This window comes from Phalacrocorax aristotelis, chromosome 2 (genome assembly GCF_949628215.1).
Source record: "Phalacrocorax aristotelis chromosome 2, bGulAri2.1, whole genome shotgun sequence".
Taxonomy (NCBI): domain Eukaryota; kingdom Metazoa; phylum Chordata; class Aves; order Suliformes; family Phalacrocoracidae; genus Phalacrocorax; species Phalacrocorax aristotelis.
The window spans coordinates 62,428,888-62,449,821 of record NC_134277.1 but is presented as its reverse complement, the minus strand read 5'-3'; the positions used below and the strand labels follow the sequence as shown (position 1 = coordinate 62,449,821).

At 42.7% G+C, this 20,934-nt stretch overlaps 1 protein-coding gene across 10 annotated transcripts in view; it reads left to right on the top strand.

The window, feature by feature from the left end:
* The window catches only part of TNS3 (tensin 3), a 238,425-nt gene that overhangs the window by 81,597 nt on the left and 135,894 nt on the right, over nucleotides 1-20,934 (top strand). For 7 of the 10 annotated variants that reach the window (XM_075083811.1, XM_075083812.1, XM_075083809.1 and 4 more), the window contains exon 4: nucleotides 19,052-19,090. In XM_075083811.1, the coding sequence (XP_074939912.1) occupies nucleotides 19,052-19,090 (39 nt within the window). Of the gene's footprint in view, nucleotides 1-15,368; nucleotides 15,545-19,051; nucleotides 19,091-20,934 lie in introns of those variants that run through there. The other 3 variants (XM_075083814.1, XM_075083813.1, XM_075083818.1) reach the window with 2 other exon arrangements.

The following is a 20,934-nucleotide window of genomic DNA, read 5'->3' as shown; positions in this document are numbered from 1 at the left end:
CATTTGTAAAGCCACCAAAATTGTTTTAATCATAACAGGTATAAACTCTAATGTGATAGTTTGTCCTGCTACTTTTCTCAAAGGCCGTGTTTTTTCTAATTCTTTTTTTTTTTTAGGCATTTGTGTCTGAGAAAATGTAATTCTTCCATTGACCCTGCTCCCTACTGCCCCCAATTCCATGGTCCATTGTGATACCCTCATCTTTTTCTTAGTCTCTTTAACAGTCTAGAAAATATGAACAGGGTTACAGAAAAATGCATAGAAAGAAAGAAAAATTTAACTTGAATTACTAAAAACAACAACAACAAAAAAAACCCAACCACCCAAAAAACACCAAACAAACAAACAACACCATGACTAGCAGCAGCACTACAGAAAGGAGAGTGACAGTAATCACAGCAATAAAAATTAGCAAGGCATAATATTTGGTTTTGGACCTGGGTTGCATGTTCAACTTGTATTGTGAAAATAAGGGACTCCCTATCTACCTATCTATATATATATATATCTGTATATATATGGAGACCAATATTGGATAGATGTATTGGATCTCAAAAGGCTCTGTCGACTTTTGTCACTTGGGTACTTCTTGGACTGGTTTTTGAATAAATCTTGTGCTTGCTTGGGGCAGCCTTGTTAAGGTTGTAAGGCTGTGCTCTGGCTCTTGCAGTGGATGGGCGTGAAGGCAGATACTTCTACCCTGCGAAGAGAATCGGTGGCCCTTGTCAGTCCAGTGGGTCATATGACAATTTCTCTTGTATGTTTCTGAGCAAGAAGGAAAGATCCTTCTCTCTTTTGTATAAGGTTGAGAAGAGATAGCCTGGTTTTTGTCATCCTTGCCAAGAGTTCCAAGGCAAGTCATGTGGGCTGTTGCTTAATTTACCTTCCTGAAATTTAGTTTAGACTCCTGAAATGTCTAATGTAACAGTTCCCACCAAGTGGCTGACAGATATACATGCTCATGTTCCCTCTCTTGTATACGTTTGTCTTTGTAACATATACACACAAGCAAACAAGGCAACTATGTGAGGTATTCTCTTTTTTTTTTTTCCTTCCAGTCTGGCTTCTTTATAAACAGAGGTCTGATGTAATGCACTGTAATTCATTGCAACTCGAGCATTCTGTGAACTTCATCATTAACCATTATCTGAACTTAACATTAGTGCACTCTGCTCCATCTTTTAAGCAGCTCAATTAACTGTTCAGAATTGAGTTACGGACAGTGCATTCTTATTAGTATTTCGTTTGTGATTGTGGATTAGTTTAATGTTTTCCTACTACTTGGGTAAATAATGTCCAAATTAAGAAAATAAAAAAAAAAACCATAAGAACACCAAACAAAAAAAATCCCCATCCTCCCCAACCCAAATATTTTACCTTTAGTCCTCTTTTCTCTTAAGAATACTGAATCTATATTTTTTTTGCACATATTCCTCTCTGCTTGTTTTCACTTTTATGCCCTCTGTAGCAGGAGTTTAGTTTAAATCCTAATCTCAAATGCACACACTTGGCTTTCTTGTTTTTTTTTTTATTAAGAAAGATTTAAAAGAAGACTTTAGACATAAAGTTCTTCACTTCTCAGTATTGCACTGAAGTTACATGAGCAGAAGGGTTCGTGACTTCTCACTCTGTGTGCAGTGAATGGTATGTCCTGATTGCAGGATGCTACTTACTGTTCATTGCTAAAAAGTACATAAAGGAGCACCTCTAGACTTCCATTAGCACTGTAAGAAAGAATTTCAATTTGTAGTCCCAGGCAAGGGGACTGAAAAGAAAAAACTAAGTGAATTTAATATAAGTGCACCCTGGTCCATCTTGTTAGATTACTGCTTCCATTAGGAAAATGAAACCAGGGAAGAAGACTGAGAGTAGAAGCAAGCAAGCAGTGGACTGGACTCTTCAGAGTGGTGGTGAGCCACTTTCTCTCAAATGAAATAAAAACCTTCCAAGGTTACTCTGTTCCTGCTAATGTCTGATCTCTGCTTCTTCGATTGCTGTAGTGAAATTGGGCCAACCTTCACACCAGTATGTTCCTAGTGATACCTGGTTCTCAAACTATTACCAATGTTCTCTCTTTTTGATGGTGATAATTATTTCTTTTCTATCTGAAAAGAATTCTTCTTTGAATGTTTAAAACTATACAAAATTAGAGCAGGAGCCAGATCTGCAAGATGTCAAAATGTGTATTTTAAGAGATGGCTGTTACTTTCGTAGTGACAGTTTAAACACAGTCTTTGTCTTGAACTTTAACCTTTTTTCATACTTACACTCAGTTGCATTTCAAACACTACAGATAATGTGTCAAACTGTCTCAGAAAAATAAAGGCAGTGTTGGGGGAAAGGAGTCACAAACAGAATACCACAGTGTCGTGGTTTAGCGGCAGCTCAGCCCCACACAGCCGCTCGCTCACTCCCCCACCGGTAGATGGGGAAGAGAATCAGAAGGGTAATGCTCGTGGGTTGGGATAAGAACAGTTTAATAATTAAAATTAAAAGAAACAACAGTAGAAATGCAATGTAAAGGAGAACAACGAGAGGCGCAAAGCCCCGGGGTAGGAGGGAAGGGAGGGGAGAGGGGGAACGAACCGCCGAAACAAACCGCACGCGCTGCAGCCGCTCGCCGCCCGCCGACCCGACGCCGCGCTGCCTCCGTGCTGCCACTGCCCCCCCTCAATATATTGGTCATGGTGTCACATGGTATGGAATGAACCTGCCACTGGCCAGTCAGGGTCAGCCGCCCCCACCATGGCCCTGCCCCTCCTAGCCCCCCCGCCACACCACGTGGCAGAGCGCAGGAAGCTGGAAAGGTAGCTGACCCCCACAGTGAGGAGAATTAACCCCTTCTCAGCCAAAACCAGCACATTCTCCACCCCTTATTCCATACCATTTGCACCATGCCCAGGTCCCATATGATGCAATACAACCGTACCAACCACCACCCCTCCCCTTCCCGTCCTTTAATATAATACACAGACATCATTCCCTTAGTTCATGGACCTTCCCTGTAAAATGTCCATTAAAATGTCCATTGAGTTCACCCAGTCCATGACTCTGGGCTCCATCTGTTGTATCAGTCTTTCCGTGTGGGAGAGAGGGTGTGTGTGGCGTTGGGTTGCTGCATACCGAGTCAGTCATCGTTCCATCACTGCTGCACGGCTTGTTTCATAGTTGATCTTCCATGGGTTGGGAGGCTCGTACTCTGATATCATTGATACAACACAGAGGTGACACACAGTATTATATAGCAGTTCACATTGTGCCATTCAGTTCATTGACTGTTTTCACCCAAAATCAAATCCCCTTGAGGCACACATAGGATTTCTCCATCTTCCCGCATCACCCAGGTCCTCGAGCAAAAGCAATCCCATGAATGGGTTTGCCTTTGCCGGAGGCAGGAGGAACCCAGACTGTTTTGCCCAGCATACTTTTTTGTGTGCACTACAGGGACTCTATCCCCTTCCACAGTATGTAGGATTTCTGACTCGGCAGGGCCAGCTCGGTTGGCAGATCCCCTCATGTTGACTAACCACGTGGCTTTTGCTAAATGCGTATCCCAGTGCTTGAATGTTCCACCCCCCATTGCTCTCAGTGTAGTTTTTAACAGTCCATTGTACCGTTCAATTTTCCCAGAGGCTGGTGCGTGACAGAGGATGTGATACACCCACTCAATGCCATGCTCTTTGGCCCAGGTGTCTATGAGGCTATTTCGGAAATGAGTCCCGTTATCTGACTCAATTCTCTCTGGGGTGCCATGTCGCCACAGGACTTGTTTTTCAAGACCCAGGATAGTGTTCCGGGCAGTGGCGTGGGGGACAGGATATGTTTCCAGCCAGCCAGTCGTCGTTTCTACCATTGTAAGCACATGGCGCTTGCCTTGGCGGGTCTGTGGGAGTGTGATATAGACAATTTGCCAGGCCTCCCCATATTTATATTTCAGCCATCATCCCCCATACCACAGAGGCTTTACCCGCTTCGCTTGCTTGATTGCGGCGCATGTGTCACATTCGTGGATAACCTGTGCAATAATATCCATGGTCAAGTCCACCCCTCGATCACGAGCCCACCTGTATGTTGCATCTCTCCCTTGATGGCCTGAGGTGTCATGGGCCCACCGAGCTAGAAATAGTTCACCCTTATGCTGCCGGTCCAGATCCACCTCAGCCACTTCAATCTTGGCAGCCTGATCTACCTGCTGGTTGTTTCGATGTTCTTCAGTGGCCCGGCTCTTGGGGACGTGAGCATCCACATGCCGTACCTTTACAACCAGTTTCTCTACCCGGGCAGCAATATCTTGCCACAATGTGGCAGCCCAGATGGGTTTGCCTCTGCGCTGCCAGTTGCTTTGCTTCCATTGCTGCAGCCAGCCCCACAAGGCATTTGCCACCATCCAGGAGTCAGTATAGAGATAGAGTACTGGCCACTTTTCCCATTCAGCGATGTCTAAGGCCAGCTGGATGGCCTTTACCTCTGCAAACTGGCTCGATTCACCTTCTCCTTCAGCAGTTTCTGCTACTTGTCGTGTAGGGCTCCATACAGCAGCCTTCCATCTCCGGTGCTTTCCCACAAGACGACAGGACCCATCAGTGAACAGGGCATATTGCTTCTCATCTTCTGGCAGCTTGTTATACAGTGGGGCTTCTTCAGCACGTGTCACCTCCTCCTCTGGTGATAATCCAAAATCTTTGCCTTCTGGCCAGTCCATAATCACTTCCAAGATTCCTGGGCGACTGGGGTTTCCTACTCGAGCCCGCTGGGTGATCAGTGCAACCCATTTACTCCATGTAGCATCAGTTGCATGGTGTGTAGAGGGGATGTTTCTTTTGAATATCCAGCCCAGCACTGGCAGTCGGGGTGCCAGGAGCAACTGTGCTTCAGTACCAACCACTTCTGAAGCAGCTCGAACCCCTTCATATGCTGCCAATATCTCTTTTTCAGTTGGAGTATAGCGGGCTTCGGACCCTCTGTATCCCCAACTCCAAAACCCTAGGGGTCGACCCCGGGTCTCCCCTGGTGCTTTCTGCCAGAGGCTCCAGGTAGGGCCATTCTCCCCGGCTGCAGTGTAGAGCACATTTTTTACATCTTGTCCTGCCCAGACTGGCCCAAGAGCTACTGCATGAACTATTTCTCATTTAATCTGTTCAAAGGCTTGTCGTTGCTCAGGGCCCCATTTGAAATCATTCTTTTTCCGGGTCACTTGATAGAGAAGGCTCACGATCAGACTGTAATTTGGAATATGCATTCTCCAAAAACCCACAACGCCCAAGAAAGCTTGTGTTTCCTTTTTGCTAGTTGGTGGAGACATGGCTGCTATTTTGTTGATCACATCCATTGGAATCTGACGACGACCATCTTGCCATTTGATTCCTAAGAACTGGATTTCTCGTGCAGGTCCCTTCACCTTACTTTGTTTTATGGCAAAACCAGCTTTCAGAAGGATTTGGACTATTTTCTCACCTTTCTCAAACACTTCTTCCGCTGTGTTGCCCCACACAATGATGTCATCAATGTATTGAAGGTGTTCTGGAGCTTCTCCCTGTTCCAGTACAGTCTGAATCAGTCCATGGCAAATGGTAGGACTGTGTTTCCACCCCTGGGGCAGTCGATTCCAGGTGTACTGGACGCCCCTCCATGTGAAAGCAAACTGTGGCCTGCACTCTGATGCCAGAGGGATTGAGAAGAATGCATTAGCAATATCAATTGTGGCATACCACTTGGCCGCCTTTGACTCAGTTCGTATTGAAGTTCTAGCATGTCTGGCACAGCAGCACTCAACGGTGGAGTGACTTCATTCAGGCCACGATAGTCTACTGTTAGTCTCCACTCTCCATTAGACTTCTGGACTGGCCATATGGGACTGTTAAAGGGTGAGTGGGTCTTACTGATGACTCCTTGGCTCCTCAGTTGGTGAATGAGTTTATGGATGGGGATCAGAGAGTCTCCGTTGGTGCGATATTGCCGCTGGTGCACTGTTGTGGTGGCAATTGGCACCTGTTGTTCTTTGACCTTCAGCAACGCCACCACAGAAGGGTCCTTTGAGAGACCAGGCAAGGTAGACAGCTGTTCAGTTTCCTCCGTCTCCAAGGCAGCTACACCAAAAGCCCACTTGTAACCTTTTGGGTCCTTGAAATACCCTCTCCTGAGGTAGTCTATGCCAAGGATGCACGGAGGCTCTGGGCCAGTCACAATGGGGTGCTTCTGCCACTCATTGCCAGTTAGGCTCACTTTGGCCTCCAATACAGTTAGCTCTTGGGATCCCCCTGTCACTCCAGCAATGCTGATGGGTTCTGCCCCTATATAGTTTGATGGCATTAAGGTGCACTGTGCGCCGGTGTCCACTAAAGCTTTATACTCCTGTGGGTCGGACGTGCCAGGCCATCTAATCCACACAGTCCAGTAAGCCCGGTTATCCCTTTCCTCCACCCGGCTGGAGGCAGGGCCCCTCTAGTCCTGGTCATGGCAGTCACAACTCACTTCCTGTAAATGTGAATCAGGAGTCCCTCTATTACACTTAGAAATAAAATCTGTGCTTCTACTCCTCTGTCTGGGGACTTGCTCGCTGGAAACTGGAGCAGCAGCTTTCCTGGAAGAGCCTCCCTGAGTGACTGTTCTTCCTTGCAGTTCATGTACTCGTGCCTGTAGGATCGAAGTAGGCTTGCCATCCCACCTCATCATGTCCTCTCCGTGGTCACGCAGATAGAACCATAGGGTGGCCCGTGGTGTGTATCCCCTTCTTTGAGCCAAAGGATGCTTATTCCTAACAGCTGAGACACTGCTCTGTCGAGGTGGGGAGTAGGACAGATCTTCTTTGAGTTGCTGGACCTCTTGGGATAGTTTCTCCACAGCAGAGATGAGCGAGGAAGAGATATTTGTGTCGTAATCCCAGAGTCTATCTATCACCTCTGCCACCGTTGGTGTCTCGTCATCTTTCCAGGACATCACTGCCAATGAGTTGGCATGCGAAGATGGTGCGCTCCGTACAAACTTCCGCCACGTGGGTCGTGTGCGCTCGGCTTCATCTGGATCTTTGGATGACCGTTGATTGTCTAGGTCACCATAAATCACCTCAAACACAGCTAATTCCCTGAGATACTGGATGCCTTTCTCCATAGTTGTCCATTTTCCTGGGCGATATGTAACATCTTCTTTAAAGGGATACCTTTCCTTCACTCCAGACAGGAGTCGCCTCCAGAGGCTGAGGGCTTGTGTTTTTTTTCCAATTGCTTTGTCAACGCCCCCTTCCCCAGAAAGGGATCCCAATTGTTTGGCTTCTTTTCCCTCTAGTTCCAGGCTACTGGCCCCATTATCCCAGCATCGGAGCAGCCAGGTGACAATGTGCTCACCTGAACGACGGCTATAATCTTTTCGCATATCTCGCAACTCACTTAAGGACAGGGATCGGGTGGTCTCTATTTCATTTATTACTTCTCCCTCCTCTCCCCGCGATGGCCCTGGTTCTTCATCATCCCGTTCTAAACGAGTTGATGTCCTCTTCCAATATTTCGTCTTGTGTATGGGGGCAACTGATACTGGTACAGGTTTACTTTCTGAGCTAGCTCCGGTACTTGTTGTGGGGGTTTGAGTGGCTGCAGTGCCTGTTGTCAGGGCTGGATTGTCTACAGTGCCAGTCACTTTGCATTTCAATCCAGAGACATTCTCTTCCCCCTGGGGGCACTGAATACTGTTGAGCAGGGCTCGGTATGCATGGGCCAGACCCCAGCATGTTGCAGTTATCTGTGTATCTCTGGAGTTCCCAGCGAAACAACATACTTTCTCCAAATATTCTACTAGTTTTTTAGGATTCTGCACTTGTTCGGGGGTGAAACTCCAAAACACTGGGGGTGCCCACTGCCCTAGGTATTTGCCCATGCTATCCCACATGCCCTGCCACTCGTAACTATCAAGCCTCGGGGCAGATTTCTGGGTGATATTCTTAAGTTGCTTAGTCAAAACCAAAACAATATGCCCAAAAACTAACAATAAGTGCACCTTAACCACCCAAGGATGTTCAAGATACAAAAACGTTGTTGTAACAAAGGCACAGACATCATAGAACAAAGTTGCAAAGGTACTATTCTGTATTTCCTCCATATAAAATCTCTCAGAGGAGGAGGTATAATTGCTAATTGCCTCAACAAGGTGGTATCCGAAGTACAGTAACGGTTTCAGCAAAAACCCCAAATACCAGATGAAGCTGAAAACGAGTGTTTGTATAACAAATCTTGTAGGCAAAACATTACTAATCACAGCAGAACACAGCAGACTCAAACAACCAACACCGATTTTTAACACCAACTGCAAAAAGGACAACATGGTGCTGGGACCAGCAGCTGTTGTTATCTCCAACCCTCGAGCCCCACGTTGGGCGCCAAAAAGACTGTCGTGGTTTAGCGGCAGCTCAGCCCCACACAGCCGCTCGCTCACTCCCCCACCGGTAGATGGGGGAGAGAATCAGAAGGGTAACGCTCGTGGGTTGGGATAAGAACAGTTTAATAATTAAAATTAAAAGAAACAACAGTAGAAATGCAATGTAAAGGAGAACAACGAGAGGCGCAAAGCCCGAGGGGAGAGGGGGAACGAACCGCCGGAACAAACCGCACGTGCCGCAGCCGCTCGCCGACCCGACGCCGCGCCGCCTCCGCGCTGCCACTGCCCCCCCCTCAATATACTGGTCATGGTGTCACATGGTATGGAATGAACCTGCCATTGGCCAGTCGGGGTCAGCCGCCCCCACCATGGCCCTGCCCCTCCCAGCCCCCCCCCGCCACGCGGCAGAGCGCAGGAAGCTGGAAAGGTAGCTGACCCCCACAGTGAGGAGAATTAACCCCTTCTCAGCCAAAACCAGCACACACAAACTTTTCATGTGAATGCCCAGGGTTTGTCAATCACTACATTGTTATTTTTAAATTATTCTGAAGTAAAGTTCTTTCAGTTTTAAAAACAATTGAGCAGCCTGGAAAAGATTTGCTTAGCTGAGATCAGCAAAATGCTGTCAACTTTTACACCTTAGTTAACATGGCACTGTTGACAGTGTAGATTAAAATTATCATGATGAGCAGTGGACCAAATAATGGTGACGTTGCTTCTCAAATGGGTTAATGTGAGTTTGATATTGTTTTTTTTGTTGTTGTGGCTTTCTGGTGTGTGGTCCCCTCCTACTTCCCCCCCCCCCCAAAGTATGGGTTCTTCTTAACCCTCTCAGATTTTGGTCAGAGGGAATCAAGGACTTAAATGAAAGCTTGTGTCATGTTGTTTCCAGGAGTCACTGTGTGAATGAACCTCTGTGGTTGATGAAGGCTGAAGACTTCAAGGACTCTTTCCTTCATAGGCAGGGTTTAGTGTGTTACGTTACTATGCATGCAACCCTTTTAGTGCTGCCTGGATTTGGGCTAGAATAAAAATGTTTGTGGTTTAAGTGCAAGGGATTACTGTATGAGTTTTGCAACTGACATCTGCAGCTCAAAGGGGCCTTCAGATTTTTCTTGACTGTATCCAGAGCAGTAGTTTGCAGATCCTCCTGTCTGCAAAATATTTTGCCCTCTGTTAGATATAACATCGTTCTTATACATTACACAGTTCATTAAACTTCAACTAGAACTGTAAGCTATTGAGGGACATCAAGACTTCAGGTTGCTTTCTGTGGGCATAAACCTTGCATTGTTTAAGTCCTGTGCTGAAGCATTGTGTATTTCGCAGTTAATTTGCTGGGGCTTTCCAAAAATGAAAAAAGTATTTTAAAGTATGCTAGTCTTTTTAGATAAGAACTCTCACTTAGACTTAACTCTCTCAGATAGCTGGCTATGTTGTGTAAGACTCAGGTGGTACATCTACAACTTTGAGGTTTGTTTCCTTGCCGATGTTCTTTTAAAAATAAATTCGGCTGTTGGCAAGGGGAAAAGAGTATCAGATGATGTTTTGTTTCCTTCACTAACAATTTCTGCTTTTCTTTGCTTGCCCCCAAAATACAGTTAGGTTACACTTTCATGAGAGGTGTGAACTTCCCACTGGAAAGTCTTAGGATGTTTTAGGAGAGTTAGGGGTTTTTTTTGTTTGGTTTTTTTCCTCCCATGCCCTGTCCTGTTTTGGCTGATTTTGGGAAGGATTTCTTTACTGGTCCAGTAATTTTTTTGCTAGCTCTGATCCTTTCTGTATAGACATAGGAGATCTCACAGAGACTTGCCATGTAACTTTTTTTTCTTGCTTTGTAGGAAGGCATTTGTCAGCCTTTCTGAGTGGGATCATATTACCTGGGAATGATGCATTTTATGTTGCTGCTGCTTGGAATGCTCCCTTTGGTCACATTATATAGCTCATGCCATACTTGTCTCTGGGAAATGGGAATCAAGTAGCTTACAAGGATATACCACTCCTTTCTTTGCAAGTTACTGTTACAAAAAGTTGTTTAGGTGATGCTCTTGGCTTTTATTCAAGAGACATTGCTTTTGTGTCCACTGCTATGGCTAAAGGCAATAGCAACATCCTGAAGGATGCTCTGAACATCAACAGCGGTTGTATTTGGGTAGTGGGCAAAATGTCCCAGTGATGTATAGCATTTTGCGCTATTGCTGTGTCATGCTAGGTTGCTTTTGCTGGGGGTTTTGATGAAGAGTGCATACTCCTAGGAACTGGTTGAATTCCCTCGTGTAATATTACATCTTGAAAAGTTGAAGCCACCCCAGCATTAGATTGCAAGGAGTTGCCTTGCTCACTTCATGGAAGAATGGAAACTGAGTTATATATATCATCATGAATAATGACAATTTTGTGGAAAAACAGAATGAAAGAAAGTGTGTTTTATGTGTTTTAAAGTTTAGGAGTTCCATCCCAGAAGTCCTGACTGCTTTGTATAAGCAAGCTGCAGTGTCTGCGCTTTGTTAGAATTAGCTTTTGCTACTTCTGTGTGATAACACAGCATTTCATAGTATTTTACTAGTAATTATTTCTAAAAGGCTGCTTTCCTTGTCTTGTTCTGTTTTGCTGAAGAAAACATTTAAAATACCTCCCACAGTTAAAGCATAATAAAGCAAATTCTGTCTTAGTGGAAACCATCTGTTTGGGAGAGCTAGTTTTGATGATAAAAAATATGTTTTAAGTCTGTCATAGGGAGACAGGAGTCTGTTCAAGACTTTGTTTTAATATATTTTGAGAGAAGGGAAATTTGTTAAAAATACTAGAGGGCTATGAAAGTCAGGATTGTGAAATAAGAAAGTTAGAAATACTGTAATAAAATTTACATGCTTCCAGTGCCTTCATGTTCACCTCCAACAGCGCGCTTAATCTCAAAAATGGGCAAACTGGGGCCTCACAGAGGGACTCCTTCTTTATAACATTAGAATATGTTCTGGTGGGAAAGCAGAAGGTTCCTCCTTGGTTCTCAACCATTTGGGCTACTTTGGCCTCCTTTGGCTTGCCGAGTGGTGTACTCCCAACAGTTTTTCCAAATGATTTCTGTAAACTTCCTGCTGGAGAGGTCACTCTGCCTCTTTGACATGAATTCTACAGACCTTCTGTCACAGACTGAAACCAGGCCTGTGATAAATTGCTGTGCATATCTTTGGATTGCCTGATTCAAAGAGCTGTCTTTCCTTCTTGTGATTTAATGCACTTACGCATTAAACTGGCCGTAGTGAGATGCAGAGAGTCATCCTGCAGATGGATGGTTTTCAACTCTAGGGAAATAAAACAAAAAACAACACCCCTCAAAACTCATTACCAAGAAGTCTGACATGTGACTTCTGCCTTCATATCTTTCTGTGATGTTGAGTAGAAAAGACTGGCATTGCTGCCTTCTGGAGCCCTCTTCCTCTACCACATTTCCCTCTTCTCTGTAACACATATTAAAAAAAAAAATTACACACCCCCCCCCCCCCCATTTTAACCTAAGTTTATTGTTTAAATATTGTTTTCACATTATTTTTAATACTTTAATTCGATGGCCATCAAACTGTCCCAGATGTTAGAGGCACACTGGAAGCAGTGAAACCTGTGGGCTAACCAGTGACCTCTGCAGTTTGTCATGACAAAGCTCTTGTCTCCTCCTAAAACTTCTGATATCGTTGGCTATGTGGTGTCACTTGTGACCACAGGAACCATAACGCCTATAGCTCTTATCACCATTCCTCAGATACTGGGAGCAGACTGAAACCCTGAGAAATCACACCAATATATATTAAAGGTCCAAAATTCTGAGGTACAATAGGTCAGGTGCACATCTTGTTTCTGCTCAAGAAAATCCAGTCTGTGCTGGTAGTTTGTTCCTTTGGGACGGGAAAACATCTGTGTAACTGTATCCTTGTTGCTTGCTAGGGCCTTCCCTGTCTGGTAATGTTGCAAGATTTGTTTGACTTTGCGGATGAAGCATGTTTTCTCGTGGGGATTATACAAAAATAAATAGGCCCTGGAGTCCTGAAAGGATAATATAGTTCACTGAGGAATGCATACCTAATTAAGCTTGGAGAAGTCAGATCTGATATAAAGAAAGCATAAGTCAACTGTCTCAAAGATGTGTGCAATTGCCAAAATTAAGATTATTTTTTAAACTGTTCTTTAAAGAAGCAGCAAAATGAGACTTTTGGAGCAAAGATACTATGTTTTTGTGCTCATTTAGCATTAAATTATTTCAGCCTACTTTATAAACCTGTGGTTAAACAGATTAACTCAAGAGGGACAGTAGCTAGTTCCGTTTACAGTTCAGACTGGCAAACTAAACCATGGTGCAGAAGGCTTGTGCAAAGTCCAGAAAAAAATCTAGTTTTAGGATCTTGGATCCTGCTGACTGGTTTAACCCGTTAGCTACACCCAAGTTCTGACTGAGTTTCATGTCCATTGCTCCTAAACTCTTTTGGAGCAAATACAGTGTTGTGATAAAGGAAAGGACTTCATCTCTGGTTACTGGTTTACAGTTATCAGGAGCAACTCATCCATTTTGGATTCCAGGAACCTTCTGTTTCACTGCAGATTTGAAGAGATTCTTCTATTTTATCCTTTTTCTAAATAACCTGTGTACCAAATGTCTGGCCCTGTATGTGATGTTTGGAGATTTGGAGAACAACTTCATGATGTAGGTCAGGACTGTGACACTGCAAGATCAAATATAGCGTGGAAGAAAGCCAGACTTTGAGGTAGCAAAGATACGTGAACAGTACGTTTCTGTGTGTTGGGATAACTGCATTCCTAATTACTTGTGAAAGTTTCTTTTCCTTCAGTGACTTTGTTTGAAACAGCTTTGTTGCTTTGCCTTGGTAAATGGGGATTTGTGTGTATATAAATATTCTAAATTATGAAATACCTCCTGAAGGTATGTAACTTTCTGTTTCAGGTGCTAATTTCAAATTTGGCTTCATAAGGCATGCTCCCATGTGGACAGAAAAGAGCTGTGCGTGGGTCAGGACTGTAGGAACATGGCTTAGATGTTACAGTGCTTGGTCACTCATATGTTTTTTCCAGAAACTCATGGAGAGTTTCTCAAGCTTCAGCTGATCCTCTTTACACATTGATTAGGTGGGTACATGTAGTGTAAGTGTTATTTCAGCAAATAAAAAATACTGAAACTGAGAAATTAATAAAATGGCGCTAAAATATCACTGCTGGAGTTTGGTTTTGAATTTAGGGAGCTCCTGGCGGTGTTCGCTCTGTCTTTCCCTGTAGCAACTTCATCACAGAACTAGGTGATAGAAAAAATGTAATGTGTTAGAAAGCTTTTCTGATGTCACTTGGTTTCTGCTTGCCATATGATAGAATTATATATTAATAAATCTTTGCATTTTATTGATAACCAAGAGCTAAGCCCATTAACAGTTCCTTAACTGTAGCTGTCTTTGTAATTGACAATGCAAGTTTTTGTCTGTTTCTTCCAAACCTAACTTCAAAACTGCTTTACACTAATCAAGTAGGAAGGTTATTTCCATAGGGCAAAAGAATGTCTTGCTCTGAAGTGAGAGTGGAAATGGTGTATAATTGCACCAAACCACAGTGCTGATTTTACTGTATCCTCTTTTTTCTTTTTGGGAATGCAATTTTATCTTGTTCGTTAAATATTTTAGTAACTGCAGAGTGCTTGTTCAGTTTCTGCTCTGTTTGATAAGTCTTCCTTTAAGGCTGCTGTTTTCAGTGTGTCCAAAAATGCTTAATTTGAAGAGGAAAATTCAGTGGGTTTTGGGCACGCTTTAGAACTGTTCTGTCTGGCATGAAGTGCTGAGGATACTTGATATCTCCAGGGCAAAAATCTGAGTTAGATACTAAGATCACACAACTAGAGATGTTCGGGGAGGGGGGGGGGGGGGGGGGGGGGATAAAAATCTGTGTTACTATTGTAGCTTTTTAACCCCAAGTTAATATTCCAATAATGTCCCTTTTTATTCTAGATTTCAGATCTACATTTTTAATTTTGTCATGTTACAGGTTGTATCTTTGAGAGCACAGTTATTTGAAGATACACTGCATGCAATGCTCTTTAGTTTGTTTCCTTACTGAGTAAGGGGATTTCTGATTTGAGTGTTTTGGGGGATAATAACTGACACGCATGTCAAAAGGAGAAAACTAAGTGGAGAAATTTCTTATGTTTTCAGGATTTAACTCCAAAGCTGTAGATTTAAATAGATAGATAAGTGTGTGTGTGGTTTAAAAAAAAAAAGGAAAAAAGAAATAGTGTTTGTGTATGTATATGTAAATAGACACATATTAAAAGTTTCCATGACCTTACCATTTGGGCTCCTGACAGTCATTTATGCAACAGTCACAAGATCTCCTAACATCACTAACTTCACATTATTTGGAGGATGTAAGTGGCTTAATCTTGCTACTCTTTTTACCCTTTCTCATCAATTTTGTTATATGATTAGTAGTGAATTAAATGAACTTTTTTTTTTAAGCTGGTCACGTATATATTTAGTGAAGATTCCTCCCCATGCATGTCCTTTGTGTTATGCATAACCTGGCATGCCAGCATTTCTTACTTCATAAAACTGTAGCTTGGAACAAAGTGATTTGTTACAGCTAAATGGTTAAATTGCTCTTGCAAAAGCCATATAACAGTGTATGAGACTGGACTTTGAAATGCACCTTTGGTAGTAACTGGCACATTCTTTGAAGATGGTTCTTCCTCTGAACAATCACCTACTTCTTGCAAAAAAGACAATAAAAAGTAAGGAAGACAAAAATGAAAGATGCATCTGGGAGTGAAAAAAAGCATTTACCTGTAAATACTGGATATCCCAGCGAATGACGTGTTGTGCAACAGTGGGGGGCACTATTGTGTCTGTTACAGCAAGTGGGGACAGATTTTCTTTCCTTAGTGCCAGATATCCTGCCATTTGTTGACATTTTTTCTTGTTTGAGTTAACATTTATCTCATGTTCGTTGGTTACTCATTAACTGATGTGACTGCTGTTACAGTCGTATGAAGGAAAAATATCCGCAGATTCATTGGAGTCAGAATTCTTCATCAAAGTAATCTTCCATCAATATGGGACTTTTTCAAACTAAGGCTCGATTCAGGATGTATCACACCAGGAAAGCGTTTCCATGTTAACTGTGTATGCAAGAACAGGTAGTTTGTTTTTCAAGTATTTGCATGCTTATTTGCGGGTAGACTAACGTGTCTATATGCATGTGTGTGTATGCGCTGGGCGCTGAAGAGGTAACAGTTTTTGAAAATGGGGCAAGGCATTCCAATATTTTGGTATGGCTTAGTAATAAGGGACTGCAGAAGTACAGAAGCTAAATGCACCTTGGTTGTGTGGAACTATGAAATACTACACTAATGCATATTCGGTGTATTTATTACAAGAATAAAGATACTATTGAAACCTGATAAACCAGGTGAATGCAAATGCGTTCTTCAAGATCAGCTGTAGCTTCAGCTGGGGAACAGAAAAGTCTTCCTGAAGTTTGTTTTTTGTGCCATTGGAACACAGTGCGTGTAACTCTTAAATCAATGAATGAGACGTTTATACTCCAATTTCTGTCTCTGCATTGATACTGGATTGAAATCCTGCAGTCTTGTTTTCTAGCTCTATACTTTTTTCTCTAAATGTTGATTATTTTTTGTTTTAATTTTTTTAGCATGTCTCAGACCTTTGGAAACCAGGAAAAAGAGTTGGAGCCACTCACATATCCTCAACTTAGGTTGTCTAGACCTCGTGATAGCCTCTCTGTTATCTGTGAACACGTCAGCTTGTTTGCTTTTAACCTGTGTCTGGATTAACAGTGGAAGAATTTGCTGCAGCTGCTCATGAGAACTGAAATTAGGTTACATAGAGATCTTGAGTATTTTGCGTCATCTGGGAAGAAATAGGCTATTTGCGTATATGGAGTCAAAGGAAAAAAGTTAGTGCACCTTGGGTGATTCAGTGTGTCTTGCATTGAGTTTGGTAGCTTGAAAGCAGTAGCAGTGCATCCAAGTCTTTGGCTGTGTGATGCATTTTAAGTCCTCTGCAGTTTAGCGATGGTTCAACATAGTGATAAGTGGCAGTGTGCAAGGGCAAAGGGATTGCTGTATACACCATAAAGGGTATTATGTGACTCTTTGGTAGTCCTACAAGTACTGTCTAATGTGGATGATAATCTTTGTAAAAAAGCAAGTGCAAAAGATACACAACCAGGAGAAGATGGAGTCTATCTGTAAAGTCAGATTGCTGTATATAGCTGTTGTAGGCATAGTGAATCTTAGAGAAAAAAAAAATCAAGCAAGTGGTACCCATAATGTTAGCTCTCATCATCTTACAGCCCTGAGTCTGAGTTGCCTGAATAAGATGCCACAGATTTGCCAAAAAGGATCCATAATTCTGTGCTGAAGTTCTTTTCCAGTGGATGTCCCCAGTGCTCTTGTGTCAGAATAAAGGGGATTTTTATTTTTCTTAGGCAGTGAGTCAGCTGTAATTATTGAGGAGGTTATAGCAGAGTTGTGTTTTGGTTAGCCAAGGGGAAAGGAGGTGCTTGAGTACTTCAGGGTTTTTAACAGTGGAGGGAAGGGAGAGAGTGGAGGTGATATTTATGTGCTCCAGTGATGACGATTTTATTCTGTAGCAGTTCCAATTATTAATTTTGTGAGCATGTAATATTAGTTCGTCTCTGCTTTTTTCCACTGTGCTATGCAGCCAGCCTGCAAACTCCTTTGGGGTTTCCATTAATTCCCTCTCTTCTTCCTAGTGTAGGCAGTGAGAAGAAAGTAATTGTTGAAATTTCTGTTCTTACCTATTTTAACCTTAGGCGTTGCTAATGAGAACACTAGCAAAAACTGATTTTTAATGCTTATAAGAAGTACTAGGTAACTGCATGGTCAGGACAACTGGGACAGTCTTTTCTCCATAGATGCAGTGTTTGCTGCTCATGGTGGTGGCGCAGGGTGTACGTTGCTTCGGTTGTTCCTGCTATGGACTACTCTGGTGGTTTGCCACTGTGGCTTGAAAGGAGAATTGGTGGTTGTAATTGAAGGTGTTTTATGAAGTTTTACATGCTGTGTCAGGCAAGAGGTCACAGAGGCAGATGTTGCCTTTGCTTTCAGCAACAGGAATGCTATCGTGACAGCTTAGTTAACATCTTGCATATGTTTACTATGGGTGTTCAGTTGGATAGACTAGTGAGTCATGAGTGGCAGTCATGAAATGAGCTGGAGAAATGGAGCTTGTTAAGACCTTTGACTTGCAAGCCCACTGAGGAGTCAGAGGGTGCAGCAGGCAAACCTCAAGGGTTCATATCTGTCCTGTTTTCTTTAGGGATAATGTGGAAGACATGAGGATGCTGGAAGTTGAAAGTCAATGTGTGACTTTATTTTTGTTCTTCTTATAAGTACTTTGTGATTTGAAAAGCATTGTTAATCAGAGACGTACCTTTTCATAAGCTATTATGGAGGCAAATGCCACCCACTCATGCTAGTAGTTAAAAGCCATTCCTGAGAGTTAAGACCGGAGGGGGTCGTCCTGGTATAGTCAGATCTGTCTCTCTTCGTCTGTGCTGCCTACAGGACTGATATTTCTTTTTGTTCTTGCAGCTTGCTCTGTTGCATGGAGGGCATCTTCTTTTTATTATTCTAAGAATTATAAATGATACATCAGGCCCATACCACTCAGTAACCCACTCTGTGTGCCATGACTTGAGAGCTGGTAGGACAGCTCACCAACAGTTCCTCAGAGAAAACTCCACCTTTGTAGTCCAGGTGTTGCCACTGAGTTTCTGGCTCTGCTTTACTGGCTGAGAGACAAGTCTGTCCTGGGGAGCTGTAATTGTGGAGGTGAACATGTTAAATGGAGCAGTTTTCACTGGGGTTGACCTCAGGGTGCTTCTTAAAGTGAGCATGCATGATGACTATCACTGAAGCTCAGCTGAGCTTCACTAACTGATGAACCACAGTCTTTCAACTGTATGTATGAGGTCTGATGGTGCCTGCTGTATGGGACTGTAGAAAGAAGTTAACATTTGCTTTTCCCTAGATCATCATGTAATCCAAGTAGTCATGCTATTCCTGGCTTTCTTGTGTTTTGGTTTTTGAATATTCAAACAAGGTTGTTTGGTGGGGTTTTTTGTATGTGTGATGTACACAGAACATTTTGTCCGTAGGAAGTGTTTAACTTGGAGCCAAGCCTCTGAAATTACGTGAGTCCACAGAATATCTGTTTTGCTTGCTCTGCTCAGCCTACAACATAAAAAAAAAGTCTAGAACAAGGTATTGGGAACTGCTGATGTCTAGATTACTTGAAAAGTAGAATACTTTTTATTAACTAAATCTGATGGTATTAGAAGAATGCTGCAAAGGATGGAGGAAGGGAGAAAGTCCTCCATGTTTCCCTGCATATGTGACTGTGAGGGAAGGCATTACTCTTCAACTTGTTCCACTGATCACAGCTAGTGAGCAGGGCACTGAGTTAGCATTGAGCTGAGAGCAAGTAATGCAGCTGAGAGCACCTGTGGACATTCAGGTTCTGCACCTAGTCTGGTTGGTGCCCCTTTTGACTCTGCCTGGATCTCACAGTATTTGAGGGAGCTCAATCAATGGGATTGGTTCATCTTCAAAGGAAGTATCCTTTTTTCCTTATTTTATTGTTGTTTTTTATTCCAGGTGGTGACACCTTGCTTTTTCCCAAGCAACTACGAACTGGTAAGTATTTTTGGCACTACTGATATTGATCAGGTTTTATTAGGTTAGGTTATTCCTGTAGCCTCCTATAATCTCTTGTTATTTCAGTACTGTGCCATCACCTTTCCCCTGTGAGGGCTCAGCAAATCATGGCTCTATTCCTGAAGCTTGTTACTGTGTCCTGTCCCATGCAGGAATCTGGTGGTTGGTTTTTTTTTTTTCCTTACTGAGCATTTTGCAAGGCTAATGATTAACTGGGTGAAATGTTTTCTGCCGTTTAGATTCTTCTTAAACTGGACTGGACAATCTGCCTGTGATGTAGCAACCATGTGCAGTTGTCAATATTATGTGTTTTAAATAAAAAAAAAATTAATTACTTTCAAACTGACAGACATCATATGTTGAAACACAAATAGTGGATGATTTGGTTGAGGCCTGTTATTTTTTGTTGATAGTGGAAGAGAGGACGTTCACCCATTCTTGCTCAGGATAGGAAAATGATAAACCTTTTCTGGGTTACATGACTGCATTTGGTTATTTTAGCTCCAAGGGTAACATGAATGACGCCTGGAGGATGGGATGTAACAGTTATTTGTTGAACCAGCACTGCCACCTGCTAGTGTCATTACTAGGACTAATTAGCCAACAGCTGATGCCAAAGTGTCAGCCAAGAACTCTGTGTATTGTAGGTATGTGATGCAGCCACTGGCAATTAGGCATCATATATCTCACTTCTGCATTGCTATGTGAATTGACCAAGTCACTTTGCATATTTTTGTGTCTTGATTTCCTTGCTGGAAAAATAAAGGTAATGATACTTACCTAATATGACCCACAGAAGTAAAAATGTGCTATAGAAGTGTTGGTTCATGCTTTTCTTAATTATTATCCTTTAAAAGAAAGGTTGGAAACCTAAACCAGTGATTCATGGTATTCATAATACCTCATAGGAATGTGAATATCAACCCATGAGAGGTGTATCCTAATTTTGACCCAATAATTTCATGAATTAACCCATGTCAAAGTCTGAGGATCCTGCACGGCTTTACTGCTAAAATTATAAATAGAAAAGAAACCCTTTCTTATGTCTGCAGCTCACAGTATGAGGTATACACTGGCAACCACGGTTGCTATTTCTTTTGTGTTGTGCACACAACCTGACTATTGATTCTGTCATGGAAAATTTGTCATTGTGATTCAGCAACAATTTTAAACATACAGCAACCTGTGGAATATGTTACCAGTCATTACCGTTAATAATTCTGGTTGAACTTGGTTTATTGGAACTGTGAACGTGGGGCAGTGCTGGTGATCTGGGCCCCAGTGACTCTATGACCTGCTGACAGTTGAACAGTATGGTTGGCAAAAGTAGCCTGACCTGGTCTAGTTTACCAGCAGGGATGTAGCCAGAGGTATATTCACTCCCTGAATAAACATTTACTGGTTTTAGGCAGAAGAAAGGGTGGAATTCTATTTCAGTTTCTTGCAGGGAAAGCTGTAGGTGAATTATTTTTACTACATAGTGTGCAATATGTTCTTATTACTGAGAGTGAGATTGAGCAATGTGTTTTGCTTCTGATGTGAGATGTGGTGCCACTTAGGTTAAGAAGTCTGCCTTGTGCACAAATAAATTTTATGTTTAGTGAAGAGTTCTGTTGTTCTGAGGGAGGATAATCTGTGGCCATATTAGCTGTAGGCAATTTCTTTTACAATTGTGGAGTGTAAAATATTGAGACAATCAAGAATAAGTAGTTGAGATCTTTAGATAATAGTGAGGGCAGTACTCTATCAAACTTAATGAAAACTTTGTTGCATCGCAATTTGCTGCTTACCCATAGATTTATCCCCGTTCATTCCAGCCAAGG